The 17875-nt window shown below is 35.8% G+C and overlaps 1 protein-coding gene across 2 annotated transcripts in view; it reads right to left on the reverse strand.

The window, feature by feature from the left end:
* Nucleotides 1-17875, reverse strand: part of Mpp7 (membrane protein, palmitoylated 7 (MAGUK p55 subfamily member 7)) — a 221110-nt gene that overhangs the window by 39702 nt on the left and 163533 nt on the right. For both annotated transcript variants that reach the window (XM_005398108.2, XM_005398109.2), the window contains exon 12: nucleotides 181-351. In XM_005398108.2, the coding sequence (XP_005398165.1) occupies nucleotides 181-351 (171 nt within the window). The remainder of the gene's footprint in view (nucleotides 1-180; nucleotides 352-17875) is intronic.

The raw sequence follows: 17875 nt of genomic DNA on the forward strand, positions 1-17875 counted from the left end.
ACAGATACCTTAAAAGTCTCTGAACAATACACAAGCACAAAAAACTACAGTTTTCATTTTAAACACTAAGCAAAGAGTGTTTGAGGGGAGGGGATGCGTAGCTTCAACTATATGCACTTTGGGGTTAAATTCTTACTATTTCATGTATTTCCTCAAAATTATATACAAAAGTACACTCACCAACCAAGACAACGAGTCTGTATTTCTCGTTAATTTGTCGCCGATATGGTGTCACTTCTTCGTATGTGGGAACATCAGCAGTATCGTATTGATTGCTCTTTTTGCATTCATACATGGATTTATTTGTTTTCTTATCTTTTCTGCTAAGACGGAAACTTCTTCTAAAACCAGCTGCAAATTTAAAAAAATATACTTTTAGCAATAACTAAAATAGAAAACCCCCCAAAACAAAAATAAAAATCAATGTCATGCAGGAGATACAGCTTAGTGGTAGAACTTAGCAAAAGCAGCGCTTTGGGTTCAGTCCCCAGCACCACAAAAACCAAACTAAAACAAAACCCCTCAAAGTTGGGTCAGATTGTATTCACCACAGTACTATCACAAGTATATTTAATAACAGAAAAACATACTATGCAACTTTATAAAACAGTAATTTAGATAAATATCTTTTATCCAATTATAATATTAACTTTATTTGGTTCTAAATCATAAGAGCTCTTTTCAGAAATCACTGAGTAGAATAACTGTAAAACAAAGCAATATAAGCAAGAAATCATAAAGACAATTTGTCTCAGAATGATTAGTGAACACCTTTGATAAGAAAAAATTTAAAACATCATAAACACACTTAAAATATAAATGATAAATTTTCCCATTATAAATGATAAAATATTTTGTATTTTAAGCATAAGCTAACAACATACCTGTAGCAAAGACAGCATCTATTGTTAAATAAAAAAGAAAACTAAATTAGGGGAGGCATGGAGTTAAACATGCCTGGGCATATTCCAGACCAGTCACCCAGCTTTCACAGGACTCCAGGGTGGCATAAATGACAGAGCCTCCAAGGAAATTCAATGCTTTCATGATTTTGAACATACAAAATGAGCTTCAGGGTATGGTCTCAAATTTGTACTTTTATCAAGGGTCATATGATATTTTACTAAAATAATTTTTAACTATTTAAATAAAGCCCATGTCCACTTCTAGTGCCTGTGCCAGCTGACGGCTTTCTTTTCACACATGGGCGTGATGTTCCTTTTCTCAGTCAATTCCCACTTCACTTGATCTGTTCCTTATCTGTTGCTAGTTTTATTTCCTTTCTAGATGAGTGATGACTCTCCCCACCATTCAGCATTTCAGTAAGATGTGCCTTCAATGCTCTGTCTCCATCTAACCAACCCTGACATTCCCTCCAAATCCCAGACTTGAAGGAGAGAAAACAGTGTGTTGATTAAAACATTGCATGTCTTCTACATCAGAAACAGTGCAAAATAAAACATAAGTATACATTTCAATGCATACAAATATATTCTCTTTATAAAGAATATTGATCAAATTGAACCAATAAAAAAATTTTTTAAACATAGAGGCATTTTTTAACAAAATGCAAATTTGAAATAACTGGTCTGCTGAATTTTAGGAGATATAAAAGAAGTGAATAATTATTAGCATTGGGTTTGAGAAACTAACATTAAAAATAAAGAATCATCAAAGAGTATACATGGAATTGTGTGATTCACCTTGTGGATTCAGAGTTTAATAAGAGTCAAGATATGAAGAAAGGAGTGAAAAAGTTCACCTGATTAGGTATTTTTGCGACCCCTCCCAAATCACTGTAATTGAAGGAGATCATTGATTACTTGATGGGTTTGAGAGGAACAGACTCACTATGAAGCTGGATTACAGAGGTAAAGAGGAGAAGAAAAACACAACCAGTCGTGAAGTCCACCAGTACCTCACAAAAGGGATGAGGGAAGCAAAAGGGGAGATGGTCACCCCGAGATGGGACAAGGACATGTGAAGTCTAAACTCCCACCCACAGAGAGAATGCAGCCTTCTATGTAAAAGACCAGGGAAAAGGCTGCTCGTTATTCTGTTCCTCTTGCTTCCTGGAATATTGGAGACACGTGAGAATCCAGAAAAAGGATCCCTGCCGTGGCGTGGTCTCCACAAAGCACACGGGAAAGGGCCCCGGAGCTTGTAAGTCACTCTTCCCTTGCAGACACTGGCACAGCATTTCCCAAGCAAGGGTCTCTTCTTAGTGGGCAGAACCCAGTTATCCTGTCCCCCATCCCCAATCCTCCATTCTCGACTCTGTCACCCAGGCTGTGATTCGGAATAACAGCACTTGTGATTTGGCACAAAAATTACACAGTAGCTATTCTAACCAGAAAGCTTGAATGCCTGTATTTCATAGTGCTCTAATCTGGGGTTCCCATGGCTCTTGCCTCCTGGGAGGCAATTACAGGATAAGCAGGTAGAACAATAAATTCCTTCACAATTACTAGGATTTTCCTTTAGTCACTACAAAGTGTTGGCACTAGAAGTGGATATAACTAGAATATAAATACCTAATCCAAAGCAAATACAGTAGAAAACTTTCTAATCAGCTAATTACAGTTAAAACTTGAATTTTAGACTGTTTACTTAATTGAGTTACTTACTTTGTAAGTCGCTGAAGTTTTACTTTCATCATAAACAGGAGTGTGGGGAAAAGGGAGAAGGTCAGATTTCTAAAGTGAGATTGTAAGAATGTCAAACAGTGGGGACCAGCATGAGCAGTGACACATATCTGTAATACCAGCACCTCAGCAGGCTGAGGCACGAGAATCCCAAGTTGCAGATCAGTCTAGGCATCTTAGTGACACCGTTTCAAAATAAAAAATAAAAAGTGCTAGGGCTATAGCTTGAGCCCTTACCTAGCATCTATGAGGCCCTGGGGTTCCATCCCCTGCAAAGAAATAGGGGAGGGGAGGGGGAAGAAGGGAAAGGGAGGGAGAAGGGAAAGAGAGGGAAGGGAGAGGAGGAAAAGGGGGAAGAGAGAGGAGGGGAAGGGAAAGGAAGGGGAGGGGAAGAGAAGAGGATGAGAGGAAGGAAAGGAAATCGGTGCTTGGTGAAAGTTTACTGAATTGAGGTCATAGAAAGGGCAAGAACAAAACCCCACTATCATTTCTGTTCTACCTTTTTCATGCAATGTTCAACAAAGCTGCATGGCACACTTCACATTTTGACTAGAGTGTACATTCTAAGGGGCAGAAGGAAAAACACCACATAGGGATGGCCTTGGAGCTGGGACTCCAGCATCATGGACCTGCTCCCTGCCAGGCACAGGTCACTGGTCACTTTTACTCTTACACTCGGGTGTTCGGCAGTGACTACCAATCATGCAGAATCTGCACAGGTGATGAAGCCTGGACCAATACCTTCACTCTACAAAACAAAGGAGTGAGACAGTTCCAGGGCCAGGGAGCAGAGGACAGGAAGGCAGGTGCCGGCCAGCAATGGGCTCTGTTGCCGATGTACCAGCTGCACATCCTAGGGGCATTCCAGAGAACTTCTCTAGGCCTCATGTTCTCTAAAATACAGGTAATAGCATCTGCCTACCAGGGTGGTAAAGGATAAAGCCATTCATGCATGCATCAGAAAACAGTTAAATGTGTCTACATTTTAGCAATAGATTCAGCCTCTCTTATGTCTCCAGCTACTCGAATGTACCTTAAAGGCCTTCCCGGTAAACCCATAACACAGATGCCAGCAGGAAAGGGAAAATGACATGCAAAGGCTCATCAATTAGTTTTAAATTGAATGCTATCATAAAAGGCAAAATATTAATATTAAAGCAAGATTTAAATATGTTGACCAGAGTCAGGGTTAAAACTCCTGCTTAGCATCCACAGGGTTCAATCCCTAGCATCACAATCAATCAATTGATTAATAAATCATTTAAGCTACCTAAACTACTTTATTTAGTATGGCATTTTAGAGAAATACAACAGAAAAGTTTAATAGGTATTAATCATGCTTCTCTTTTTACTTTTCAGGAAAACATGTCACTTTTGTTACCATACTTAAATTTAAAGAGCTTCATTCCCTTCTATCTTCATTTTGATCTTTTACTTAATTCCCATACATATATATATATATACACACATACATATATATACACACATATATATATCTTCTATTTTTACATACCCATGTCTTATATATACATCCATACACACGCCTCTACACACTCATACATGCACACGTACACAGGCAGAGTAAGAAAATAAGAAAGGAAAAGCCCCAGCCCAGAATAACCAAAAACATGACCAGAAAAAGGATATAACAAAAGATATGAAATCCACTGTCTTCATTTATGATTATTTTTCAGACCAAAAGCAAAGCTATTTTCCTAGAATCTGTCCTCCCAGGTAGGCAAAGAGACAGCTTCCTGAACATGCCCCTCTCGGCGGTGCAGCGCCTGTAATTTTCAACCTTCAGTAAGAGCATGAGTGATGTGTTAGTGCACGTTGGTTAAGTCTACACATAAGGGAGACAGAGTTCTGTGTCAGGAAAATGAGGCTAATCATTCCTTGCCTTCCAATCTTGGTTCCTTTATTAGAAGGGAACCCTAACTGAAAGTAAACAGAGGACCCTTTCAGATAACTGTGAATAAATATGCTAGTCTATTTAATTTCAGATAATTTTCAGTGCAAAAGTCTTAGCAAGAACTGACTTTAAAAAAAGAAGGGAAAAAGAAGACTGACAAAGAGGGTGAGGGAACAGTTTTAGACAAACGTATTTTTCCTCTAATTTCACATTTCCACAACTTATAATTGGCTCAGCATTTTTATGGACAGGCATGCTCCATCCCAAGCCAGAGCTTACCCACAGCTGCCATAGATTTGTGTTTTTGAAAGGAACAGCATGTTTACCTTTTACAATAGGAAAGTGACTTCAGAATAAGACTGAAGCTGTAGATCAGCCCCTAATCACAAGGAGACACTGCTTATCTATTATTTTCCAGCAGATATAATTTATGACTTGTCAATTTATCGTTTAATTTCATAGCTTTGCTTAAAGTGAAAAATATTAGCCAGGCGTGGTGGCACATGCCAGTAATCCCAGCACTCAGGAGGCTGAGGCAGGAAGATCGTTACAAGATCAAGACCAGCCTGGGCTACAAAGTGAGCTCAAGGCCAGCGTGAACAGCATAAAGTGAAAAATATTAACATTTAAACTGCTTAGTATTTGAAACACCCCAGCAGGTATCTGTAAATAGCTGTACTGATGATTTCATGAGGACAAATTGCTGGAATTAGACAGATCTTGTCCAAATGTTCCTCACACTGGCTAACAGCAATGTCCATTTTCCCCAGCAATATTCCTGACTCCCCATTATTTTCAAAGAAAGCGCTAATCACCTCTTTTAAAGTCTTCAGTGACTTGACAAGTAAAACACTGTATACCATGGTTATTTTAACTGGAAGTAAATTGAACATTTTCGAGTTTATTCTTTGTATTTCTTATTTCTTCTTTAAACTGTTGGATAACACATTTTCTCATGCTTTAGGGCCTTTATAAATACATATACACATATGTACATTTTAATAAGGTCGTAAGTTCTTTCTCCTAAGATTTTCTATATTCTTAACTAATCATAAAGAAATTTAAAATGGTTGTGTGTCTGAATCTGTACATTTCTTGCCTTTTGGTTGTTTCCACTGTTTTAATGACTTTCCTATTCTTAGGACTGATAAATATTCAGCTGTATTTTTTTAAGCTTTAAAAAATGGGTTGCATGGCTTTACGCTTACGTTTTTTATCCCATCTGGTATTACTCAAATATAATCATGAGATCAAGGCTGTGAAGTGTGGCTGAAACTTTATATTTTTCTAAATAATTAACCAGAGATCCCCAAAATACAGCACAATCCTTTTACTACTTTACAGTGATACTTACATTCCATTGAGGTATCGGACTGTTACGTGATAGGAAAAGGTGACTGTTGGCTTGAGTTTATTTACCTTATTCTCTTACTAATAATATCAGCACCAAACAGTAGTATTAAGCGGTGGTAATAGTTGATATTTATTGAGAGCTAATCAGATGACAAGCACTTCTCAAAGCATTTTATCTGGGTTAATTTCCTTAGTTCTCATAGCAACCCTACAGGGTAGGTAAACACAATCCATGTGTGGAAGTGAACCATTTGGTAAAGCTAAAGTGATTGCCAAGGATTTCGTTTAGGCATTAAGTGATGAAACAAAGTCAACAACAAAGTCTGAAATGTTACTTTGTATACATAGATAAATAATAGAAACAAATGATGAGTCCTCTTTTATAATGTATCGGGGGGTGCTGGGGATTTAGCTCAGCGGCAAAGCGCCTGCCTGGCAAGCGCAAGGTCGTCAGTTCGATTCCTGGTACCAGAAGAAAAACAAAACAAACAAACAAAAAATAATAATAATAATGTATTGGGGAAAAATTAACAAATAGAGGCAGAATTTTATTTTAGGGATTAAAACATACGCTGTTCTTCTGGTAGAAGATGACTTTTAAATGTAATTAAGTACATGTTCATACCCCTCCATATTCAGATGATATGTACAATGGAAAAATACACAAGATGATATCGCTAGCTCAAGAAACTCCCAGTCTATGACAAAACAAAAATTAGTCTCCAATACTTGCAATTTAAGGTATTTTCCACAGTGTTCCCCTTAACACTGTGACAGTCAGAGCTTTTACAAGTACCATCATATCTGACTTGCTGTGACATTTTTCTCAAATAAAAAAATGATCAAGCTGTTATCATTTGACCCTTTTCAAAATTAACCCACAGCTCACGCTTATAGTAGTTGCATTATGAGCAACTACTTTGAAGATAACAATGCGCAATGTACTGAACATTGTTGTTCTCCTACAATCTTGTTTTGAAATTTTATACCATTGTTTTTATTATTTTTCTTTTTTCTTAAATAAAAAAACCCACCGACTTCATTTGTATAACAATTTGTAAAGAAAGCATTATTTTAATGTTTATTTACTGAAAAAACAGACTCATCTGTTACTAAAGTAAGCCCTGACATTGTACAGAAAGTCTTACCCTAATGTTTCAAATGTAAGCAATATTTAAACAGAAAAAAAAAAACTTGGTAGAAACCAAAATATGAAGAAATATGGAAATGCTCAATGAAACCATGAAATACCTCCAAAGGAATGGGTTTGAAACCATCAACATTATAATGATAAACTGTAGAGCACCACAGTATAATAAAAATAGTAAAAACTGGCTAGAATACAATAATCATACACTGAAATTTTACTTTTTCTACTAATATAAAAACTGGTATGATACCAAAATACAGAAGAAAATATATTTTAAAAGACAACGTTTTAGGTAAAGAAGGCAATGGAAAATTATTATATTTTTTCAAAATTTCTATGATGTTATGTAATTGTATAATTTGAAAAAGCAAAGACAAAGATGAAGAGTTTATAATATATGAAAAACCAAATGAATGAAATACAAAATTGCTAGATATGTTTGTGCAATTCTCTCAACATATGACACAAAATACATTTGATTATATCTCAAAGGCAGATCCCACTCATCTGTGTTTTGAAGTGAACATGGTAACAGACCAAAACTTAATGTTCATAATGGTTAGGAATAATCAATAAATTCAAATGTTGAAAAAAGAAATAAAAGTTAAAACAATGGAAAACTATAACAAAATGAAAATGTAGTAAAAGAACTAATGATCAGGGAAGACAGAACACATTCACAAATAATACTTAGTTTTTAAAACAAAACCGAGTGCATATAACTGATGGGAAATCATTTTTAAAATTGCCAGCTATCATTTTCTTTGGATCCCATGAAAAGTAATTTCAATGTAAATCTGTCAAGTAAATATTTATAATTTTAATGATTCAACTTTTCACAGAATTGTGCCCATTAAGATGGCACTTTATTAAAAATATATAATCATTTTATGAATAAACATGCCCATTAGCTCAAAACCTCTCAAACAGAGCCAATGTAACTTACAACCCACACTGTCAGAAATCATACATGTGAACAGGGGAGGCAGGGCTTTGGCTTTTTGCTAACTCAAAGCAAATAAACACTGAAAGATTATGTTAACACCTTCAATTTTTCAAATGGGACAGTTTCGATCTTTGATTACATTCCTCTGACTTACCAATGTGGTCTAACATCATCACAGATTATGAATTTGTAATGTTTACATAAGTTTTTAACATGCTGAAGTTTTATAGACATTTATAGCATAAGAAAAATCTTAGTAAATTTTTTTTTGAACCATAAAAGCACAGATATAGGGTACCAGCCCTTCAAAAATCAAGAGATTTATTGAAGTACCTACTCTAAGTTTCTAAATTTTAAAGAAATGTTTTCATTTAACTCAAACACAGTAAAAAACACTGTTTAATTTCTTAAAGGGAGATAAAAATAAACATTTAAATTGATTTTTCTTACCTTAAGTATACTAAAATGTAGATGTCATTTTTGTTTTTTAAATTGGGAGTATTGCCAAAGATACTGCATGAAAATTATTTTTTGCAAAATAAATATCAGAACAGTTTGACCAAGGAAATAATTAACTGGTTCAAGTGGTTAATTTAATTACAAGAAAAAAAAAGTTTTACTGTAAAGGAACTTCCTAGGAAACAATAAAAAAGAAAACCCATGTAGACATTAATAAAATCTAAGCATGGAAATTATTATACAATATCAGGTTCTGGAAAACAAAACAGTGAACATTTCCATTAAAATAAATTTTAATATAATGACTGCTCTGTAATGGTGCAAATCATCTAGGACATATAGAAGCTATGTAGTGATATGCTTTTAATATGAAATTATTATTGAAATGGTGCCCGATTAGGTGCCCCAACATAAAAGTGTCCCCCAAACAAACAAGGATAATTAAGAACATCCTGAAGTGACAGGTAAAACATTCTGGAAGTAGGTTTACACTGAGAATAGGAAACTACAAAAATTAATGGGATCTGAAAGCCTTCATCTTATTAGTTGCACTACTGATTTCCATTGCTTTATTGAAAGGAACAGTGAATGTTTAATTGTTTGATCAACCTTACATGCCTATATTTGTTTATCTGAGTAACAAATATGAAGATATCAATATGTAATACAACAACCATTGTTAATTTCCTACCACCTTGTCTGAAATTCTGTATTGCTTATATTGTTTTCATGTCATTTTGTAAATGTCTTGTGTTTGTTAATATGTTTTTTCATTCATTTATCTTTAAAATAAAATATATATATTCATCTTATAAAACAATGTTAGGAAAAATCACTAAAAATGAACATTATCATGATTATACTAATAGGCCATACACATGCTAATTAGCATAGAAAAAGAGAAAAGGTTTTTGAACAAATTAATAGAAAATTCATCTCTGGAATGTTATAGGTCCAAAGCTGCTCTCAATAAAATGTAAAGAAAAGTTCAAATGCCATAAATACTTTCAGCTCATCTCATGCCAAAAATACAAATAGAAACTCAAAGTTTCCATAATGAAAACATGGAAGCTAATACATCAATCTGTAATTTCTGAGGGAAAAAATTACTCATATCTAGAACGGGTTTCTTAATACTATGACATTTTATTGTTTTTACAATTTATTTTTAAAGAACAGCAACACATTACTGTAATAAAGACAGAAAACTGTATGAGAATTTAATTTTCTGTGAGCCAATTAAGAAAGGAGTTCTTACATACACTTTCAAAATTATAAGAAAATACAATATGCACACATAAAATTACATATAAAATTATAGTTCTCAACAGAGGAGAAAACTCTCCTTAAAATTTTAATATTTTTTTAAACTGAGCTCATCCATGCAACCTCCAAGCAGGAACAGTTTGTCAGAAAAAAAAATAAAATTTCCAAGTAGTATTGCAGACATGTCGAGAATATGCAGTGTTCTTTTTGTTCAAGAAAGAGCCTGTTTCATTCCTGAAAGAATGCCTCCAAATTTTCTCTTCATAAAAATTTTCTTGATTGAGTAATGTTAAGGTAGTATATTTAGCAGTGTTTACCTATCTAACATTCTTTAATAAAATAAATATTGGGGCAAATGAGAAAAAACCTACTAAATTTACACAATCAGCAGTGTAACTTATTGAGGATCAAGGGGGCTTCCACACAGGAAAACGAGCAGAAGAATAAGGAAAAATGCACAGAAGGAGAGATGTGTAAATAATACTATTTAAAAGAATAACAGCAAAGAGGCAAGTTTTTTTAAAACTTTATGCTAAACACTAGTTAAATAGAAAGAAATGTCTCAGCATCCATAATTCCTCAAACTAATATCATTTTAAAACATTGCATGAAATACTCCAGCAAGGATAAAAGTGGAGAAAAAAGTTTTTCCAGGAAATCCATCTGCAAGGAACTATATGCTAGAAAAGATGCGTGATAAGCAGACTTTTAAGTTAAGCAACTTTCGTCTACGGCCACACCACCCCGAAAATGCCTGATATCATCTAAATTAAGCAACTTTTCTATAAAAATGAACAAATGAAAACCATTGGTAATTTTTATCACTGTTTTAAAAATTAACTAAGTGGATTATTTTGTACTGCAGTAAGAAAAAGGAAGAGAATCTTTAAAGCTTACTATTCCAAAAAGGGAAGGCAATTATACTACAGAAACTAAACACACACGGAGACAAAAAATATACTAAATCCTACAGCATTCACCAAAGCTGAATAAAAATTTCAGAAGCTTATAGGAGGATGAATTAATCCTAGTAATACATACGTGTATGTATAGTAAAGATTATATAAACTATAAAGATTGTCATTCATAAATAGTTTAAATATATACTGATGTACAGGGATTTAACTTTAAAAAGTATAATTTCCTATAATTCACATTTACAGTATATTATTTACCTTCATGTTATTATACAATTTTATTCAATCTACACAATTTCCATTGCTCCTCCACTGAAGTTTTTTATTCCTTTCAATAATACACATCTTTCTTTATTAATAAATATGCTGACTTCTAAGAAATAAGCTATATAAGCAAGGTATGATGGTCCATGCCTGTAATCCTAGCTACCAAAGAGACTGAAACAAGAGGATTTCAAGTTTGAACCCATCCAGAGAATCTTAAAAAGACCCATTTCAAAATTAAAATTAAAATTAAAATTGGCCTTACTACTCTCCTATAAACAAAGATAAATTTGAGTCATTTGTAGAAAAATGGATACACCTAAAAACCATAATGTGAAGTGAAAAAAATCAGAGACACAAGCTTAAATATCACATTTCTCTTCTACGAGAAACCCAAAGTATAAATACATGGCAAAATTAAAAATAGATAAAAGGAAACAAGGAGATAGATCTCTTGAAAACAGAAAGGTGACCAAGTGATTGAGGGTGGAGGAGGAAGAAGGTGATGTGAAAAGAATTAAAATGTCATGTACATGTACCAACTACCCACAATGAATGTAATCACTTCGTATTGCAAATATGTACTAAATTTAAAAACTGGACTAGGGATGTAGCACAGTAATAGATTGCCCAATAAACTTAATTCCTAGGTGGGGGACACTATGTTATACAGTAATAAGAAGCAGCATACTTCTGTATCAGTGAAACCTTATGAAATATGGTTTTAAAGGTTAATTTTACTGAAAATTGATATTCAAATCTTGGAGCATCATAATGTTACTTCTCTCAAAAGTGGCAAATTAAATCCTTTTGACATGAAAGTTATTTTTCAAAAATGTAAGCTCATCAGATTAAAGGTTTTTCATAGATGCTGCTTTGTGCTTGATTTTATGTACTTCGAAGAAAATAACCAAAATCTCTTCACTGAACTGTTGACTTGCTTAGATCCATGGTGGTCATAGCTCTACAAATAGATCTTGGCAGTTGCACTTTTGATACAAGGGTATTTGTCTGTAAAGTAGATCACTTCTATTTTTCTTTGTCCAATGAAATCAGAAGATACAGCGACAGAAGTGGGTAACAAGCAAGGGAAAAAAAATCTTAAAATAAGCCACAGCTTCAGAAATGCATGTAAATAATCCTTGCAAAAGGCTTCACAATCATGTCAAATTTCTATGAGCTTTTGGCTATTTTCTAGAGCCATCGTAGGACCAGATAAACCTGCCATGAGCTGAGGACAGACAGAGATCCATCCTGTGTACAGGGATGTTCCTTAAACTAATGGTACTTCAATGTATCTGGGAAGTGACAGTATCTACTGACTTGATGGATCCTGGAACACTATGATCCTTTATAAAATATGTGGTGACTAAAATGTTACTAACTCATTCTATATTGTTGATTTATATCATTTAAATTACTTCTTTTAGTGAAATGTTTGATGTGAAAAACATCAAATCACCAAAGATATATTTTTTTCTTCAATGAAATAATTGCCACAGGCATATTTAAAGTATTTTAGGAGAAAAGCGAAGGTTACTTTTATGTGTCAAGCTGATTGACCCATGGTACCCAGATACTTGGTCAATATTATTCTGGATGTTTCTGTTTCCTGATTGAGAGTAACACCTAAAAAGGTGGGCTGTAAGCAAAGCAGATAACCATCCATAATGGACTTCATCCCATCAGCTGAAGGCCGTCATAGAACAAAGACCGACTTCCTCTGTGATCAAAGGAATTTTACCAAAGGACTGCATTTAGATGCACTCTATCAGTTTGGGGAAGTGCCCTTCTATGCTTAGTTTGTTAACTTTTATCACAGAATGGTACTGGATTTTGGCCAATGCTTTTCAACCCAGCCAAGCTACAAAACTGTTCATCAGGATCATCAACAACTTCCATATTGCTAAATTCATGGTCAATTCTTATTCCTCGTCTCATTCTCAGCAGCATCAATCATTCCTCCTTGAAACTTTACCTTAACTTGGCCCCATAAAATATTTCTGGTTTCCCTCCTACTTAACTAGGGGCTCTTTTCTTATCTGTATCTACACTCACTCTCCTGGTGATCTCATCCAGCTTCATGGCTTTAAAAAAAAAAAATGTATTGGTGCATATCAACTTTAAAAAATATTGGGTTTTGATGTGGTCTTTTTATACATGCACATAACATGTTTTGATCACATCCAGCCCTCACTGTCCTCCCTTATGCCCCACCCCTCAATTCCCCTTCTCTTATCTAACAATAGTCTCCTATTTTCACGTCTCTCTCTTTTTTTTAAGGTTCCACATAGCAGGGAAAACATGAGATACTTGCCTTTCCTGAGTCCAGCTCATTTCTTTTAACCTGATCCAGGATTATGGCTTTAAATAGGCTTTGGTATTCAGAATCCTCAAATAAACTGGTCCCTACCAAAGTGCCTGTCCAACTGCCTGCAAGACAATTCTATTTGGGTGTCTTCAAATTGGCGTGTCCCAAACAGAACAACTAAACTGTCCTTGCCTTGCACAGTCTATCCCACAGTCTATCCCATCTCAGCAGATCGTAACACCATTCTTAAAATTAGTAAGTCTCCCAAACTTATATTTTTTCTTGATTCTCCAATGTGTGTAGAAATCCTGACTGTTCTATCTTGGAAATATGCTGCAAATCGGACATCTTGTCACTACCTCTGCTCATGTACCAATTCAAACCACTATCATTTCTTGACTGGTCTTCTACACTGTTCCTGCCCTTGCTCCATCCATTCTCAACAGATTGGCCAGCATTACCCCTAGTCACAGAAGTCAGTCATATTACTACCTGACTTAGAAGTCTTTAATGACTGCCTCTCTTATGCTGAGTAAAAGCAGAAGTAACTGGCCCTCCTCACCATAACCAATCTGTGACCTCCACAACCTGGGTTCCCATCTTGCTCCCTTTTGTTCACTCTGATCTGGACTCATGGTCTTGCTGATCCTCAGGTGCAACAAGCATCCTGTCGGAGGGCCTGAACATGCCTGTCCCACTACGTGGGGTGCTTACTCCCCACAAAGCTCCCTTCTAGTTTTTCCCAAACATGACCCTCTTCGGAAGGATTTCCTCAACTACCCTGTTTAAATATGAGAGCTCTCTCATCACTCCATTTCTGCCTTATTTTTCTTCTTGGCACTCACTACCATCTAACAGATTATGTCACTTACTTAGCCATTAATTTCTACTCCCAGTTAATGGGTTATATCATTTATAATCTAGGAAACTACATAATTAATTTAGTGACCCACCCCTATTGCCAATGGATTAAATAACTTACTCATTTATCCACCTCTATTTATTTCATATCTACCCCAACTGCCAAGATGAAGTTCTAGGAAAGAACATTTTTTACTTTGATCTCTGTTGCAACTCCAATGTCCAGTATCTAAAATATAATAGGCACACAATAAAATGTTTTTAAATGCTACAATAGTATTATTAAAAATTAAATTTTTCCAATATCAGAAGAACTTGCTAACCAGAGCTAATGAGGTTATCTCATGAAGAATGTGGCACTTGGGAGGAAGGAAGTAGGGGCTTCTGTCTTGGGTTTCCAAACTCGCGATGCTATTTGACTCTTCAAGCAACTCACTGAACAGGGCTCTATGAAGCTGTCAACATGCTGTTGGCATTTCACCAATAAAACGGCAATTTCATACACAGAAAACTAATGCATATAGTATTTTGATAAAATATAAATTTAAAATTACTTTTAATAATTTTGCTGTGGGGAATAAACTTTGAAAACAAAAAGGAAATAATTCACATATTTGGCTACTTTAAAAGTTAAATATCTATCTGCTGCAAAATTTGGCACAAGAAAAATATAACTAAAAGACCAGAAGAAAATGCAGGCAATACAGAAGGGTTAATACTCATAACACAGAAAAGGCACAGCCAATCAAAAGCTGACTGATAAATAATCCAACAGCTAAAGGGGGAAAAATATGATTATTCATGAAAAAAAGAAAAATTACGGAGTAGTCACAGAATTGCACTAAGTCATAGCATATTGAAAAGCGTTTGTTAAATACATACTTTTACCATAAAACAGGTCTGTCACTTATGTTAGTGTGTTGCTTATTTCTTTTACACCTATGATCTACACTGTGATGATTTTGCTTTTGGAGGGAAAACAGAATTCCAAAAGATGGTCAGTTTACTCAATCTATTTATAACAAAATAACTCTTTAACAAAGTTTAAAAAAAAAAAACCAAGACACTATGCTCAAACTTGTTTATTCTACAAAACAACCAACTTCAAATCTGTAGTCACTGGCTGAAGTGCTTCCTTAAATGAAGAACCTTTTATCAGAACCACTATTCATTTGTGAATACTATTATGTCACTATTGAAGGACATTTCCTTTTTTAAAGAGTCCTTTTATTATAGACTCCTCTTCTCAGGCAACTTCCTATCTAGATTCCTTTATTTCAGTGGCATCTAAAAAAAGTTCTAGGTGTGCCTCCCTTGTGGTGGTTTCTTGCTGTACACACTTTAAAACAAGTGTCTAGAGCAGGAAAAAATGATGTCATGGTGCATACTGCCACATGGGTCCATAGTGCCCTCCACAGTGCACTACTGAGAAGTGGGAGGTGGGCCCTAGTGGGGAAAGTTAGGTCATCTAGGGTGTGTCCTAGAAAGGGACTGTGGGACCCTGCTCTCTTCCTCTATTCTTGGCCATGAGCTAAGTGGTTTTCCCATGTGGTGACACCATGATTCGCTACCACTGGTTCAAAAGCAATAGGGCCATATCGACTGAAACCTCCAATACTGTGAGGCAATAAACTTGATCTCTTAAACTGATCATCTTGGCTATTGTTACAGCAATGAAAAGTGGACTAACACAATGCCCATAACTGAAGCCACATTGGTCACATCTTTCCTTTTGCTGCAGTAAAGTCTGGAAAGAAAACAATTGTTTCCAAGACTAGGTGTTGAATGAAGTGAATAGCTGAACCCTCTCATCAGAGCTTGCAAATTCAAAAGTCTACCAGAGCAAGACAGGCAGAAAAATATTAATATTCTTCCCCTAGCAATATATTTGTATAGTTCTCAATCCTTGAATATGTTGTCTCAATTCTTTGAAATCCTCTTGGGTTACTTGTACTTCCCCGCGGCTGAGACTATAAACAGGAGTACCTGTACAATGGTTAGGAGAATGCTAACTGATATCTTACCTCAAAACTTGCAAGGTAAGCAGGAGTGGTGGGAACTATATTGAACTGTAGAGCTTGCATACTAATTAAGTAGTGAGTTGTAACTTAGCTCTAGCTACTTATTAATGTTGAGACATGAAGCCCTAGTTGGTCAAATCTTTTGTTCTGCAAAAGAAGCAAGAAATTTCTACATGGGATAATGCATGATTAGCTTCACCAACTAAAGCCAAATTCTTTTGTTTAAATTACTTTTATGGTCATAAGTACATCCAAGCTAGACTTTGTTCTGCCAATTATTTCCTATCTGATATTCAACCTTTTGTAATGGGTTCCATCATCTGTGCCTACAAAAACGCTATGCTCTTCTCTCACTTAATATTTCCTATGCTCAACTATAAAAACTGCCTTGAACTCGACTGTCATCTTTTGGTGCCAAGTGTTACTCCTCCATACCCTGCAATATGGTGTCCCAGCTGTTATCAGTGACCCCAAGTTGCCAGACCAAGGGATTTTCTCATTGTCTACGTACTCTAAAGAAATCTACCTTGCTGAACACCACCTTGCTTTTGGACTTCACTTCATACTCTCAGATTAAACATTAATTTTATAAAACTCCTAAAAACTAAATGAGAGACAAAGACTTAGTGGCCATATTTGTCCTTTGGATGCTGTTACAGTTTAGATCTGCAGTGCCCCCCAAAAGCCTCCCATGTTTGGAGGTGGGCTTTATGGAAGGTGACTGGATCATTGCAGTCGCTGTGCTCATCAGTAGCTTCATCCACTAATACGTTCAGCAGCTGAGTGTGCTGTGGGTCCTGGTTGGAGGCAGGTCGCTGGGTGTATGAGCTGGAAGGTTTACCTCCCTCCTGCTCCTCCTCCTGCTCTTTGCTCCCTGGCTCCCATGGCACAGCTTTGCTTTCCCCCACCAGCTCTAGCTGCCTTGGAGCCAGCTGACTACAGACTGAATCTTCTAAGAACCAGGAGCCAAAATAAACCCTCTCTTCCTTTAAGTTGTGGGTGTCAGGTACTTTTTCTCATTGATGAGAAAATGACAGAGATGCAAGGACATGTATCTGACACAGAATGGTGCTGAGTGGAAAACTCAGGCACAACTTTAATAAATGTGTAAAAGTAACACTTCAGTTCTCACATTATCAAGTAACCAAACTAAGTTTCCAGCCCTATCATCTGGGGATTACCTCAACAGAAATATGCCCTGTGCTCTAAAGGATCCACCTCTCTCTGTGCTGCTGCACCTGTCTTATCCTGGTCACCAACTAGAATTCCACCTGACCCTTGGCACCAGCTCTAAGGCTTTTCTTGAGGATGAGTCTCTAAGTGCCTCAGGATGACAGGACCATCTCCATCTCTGCATCACATTTGGTGTCATTCATCAGATAACTGTATTGTGCCACAGGTATCCACTGGATAGACAGGAGTGACCAGAAAGAGGATATCTAAGTTTAAAAACTTATTACAGTAAAAGACACATTGCTGAGAATGATGGGATGTATTTAAAGCGAGGGAAAGTATTTGGAAGTGGGGATTAATTAATTAGGTGTCTTTCACTGTAACATTTTTTTTGAAAAAAGTCAACATTCACTGTATTTTTTTTTATGACACCTCTTATACATCCTCCCCATCTAATTCACAGAGCATAAGCCTCAAAGCAGGGGAAGTGGACCAGGGATATAGCTCAGTGGCATAGTGCCTGCCTGGTAAGCACACAGTCCTGAGTTCAACTTCCAGTACCAAAAACAAAAAGAAAAAGAAAACCCAGGAAGTAGG

The sequence above is a fragment of the Chinchilla lanigera genome, unplaced genomic scaffold (assembly GCF_000276665.1).
Source record: "Chinchilla lanigera isolate Chin_1 unplaced genomic scaffold, ChiLan1.0 scaffold00061, whole genome shotgun sequence".
Lineage (NCBI taxonomy): Eukaryota > Metazoa > Chordata > Mammalia > Rodentia > Chinchillidae > Chinchilla > Chinchilla lanigera.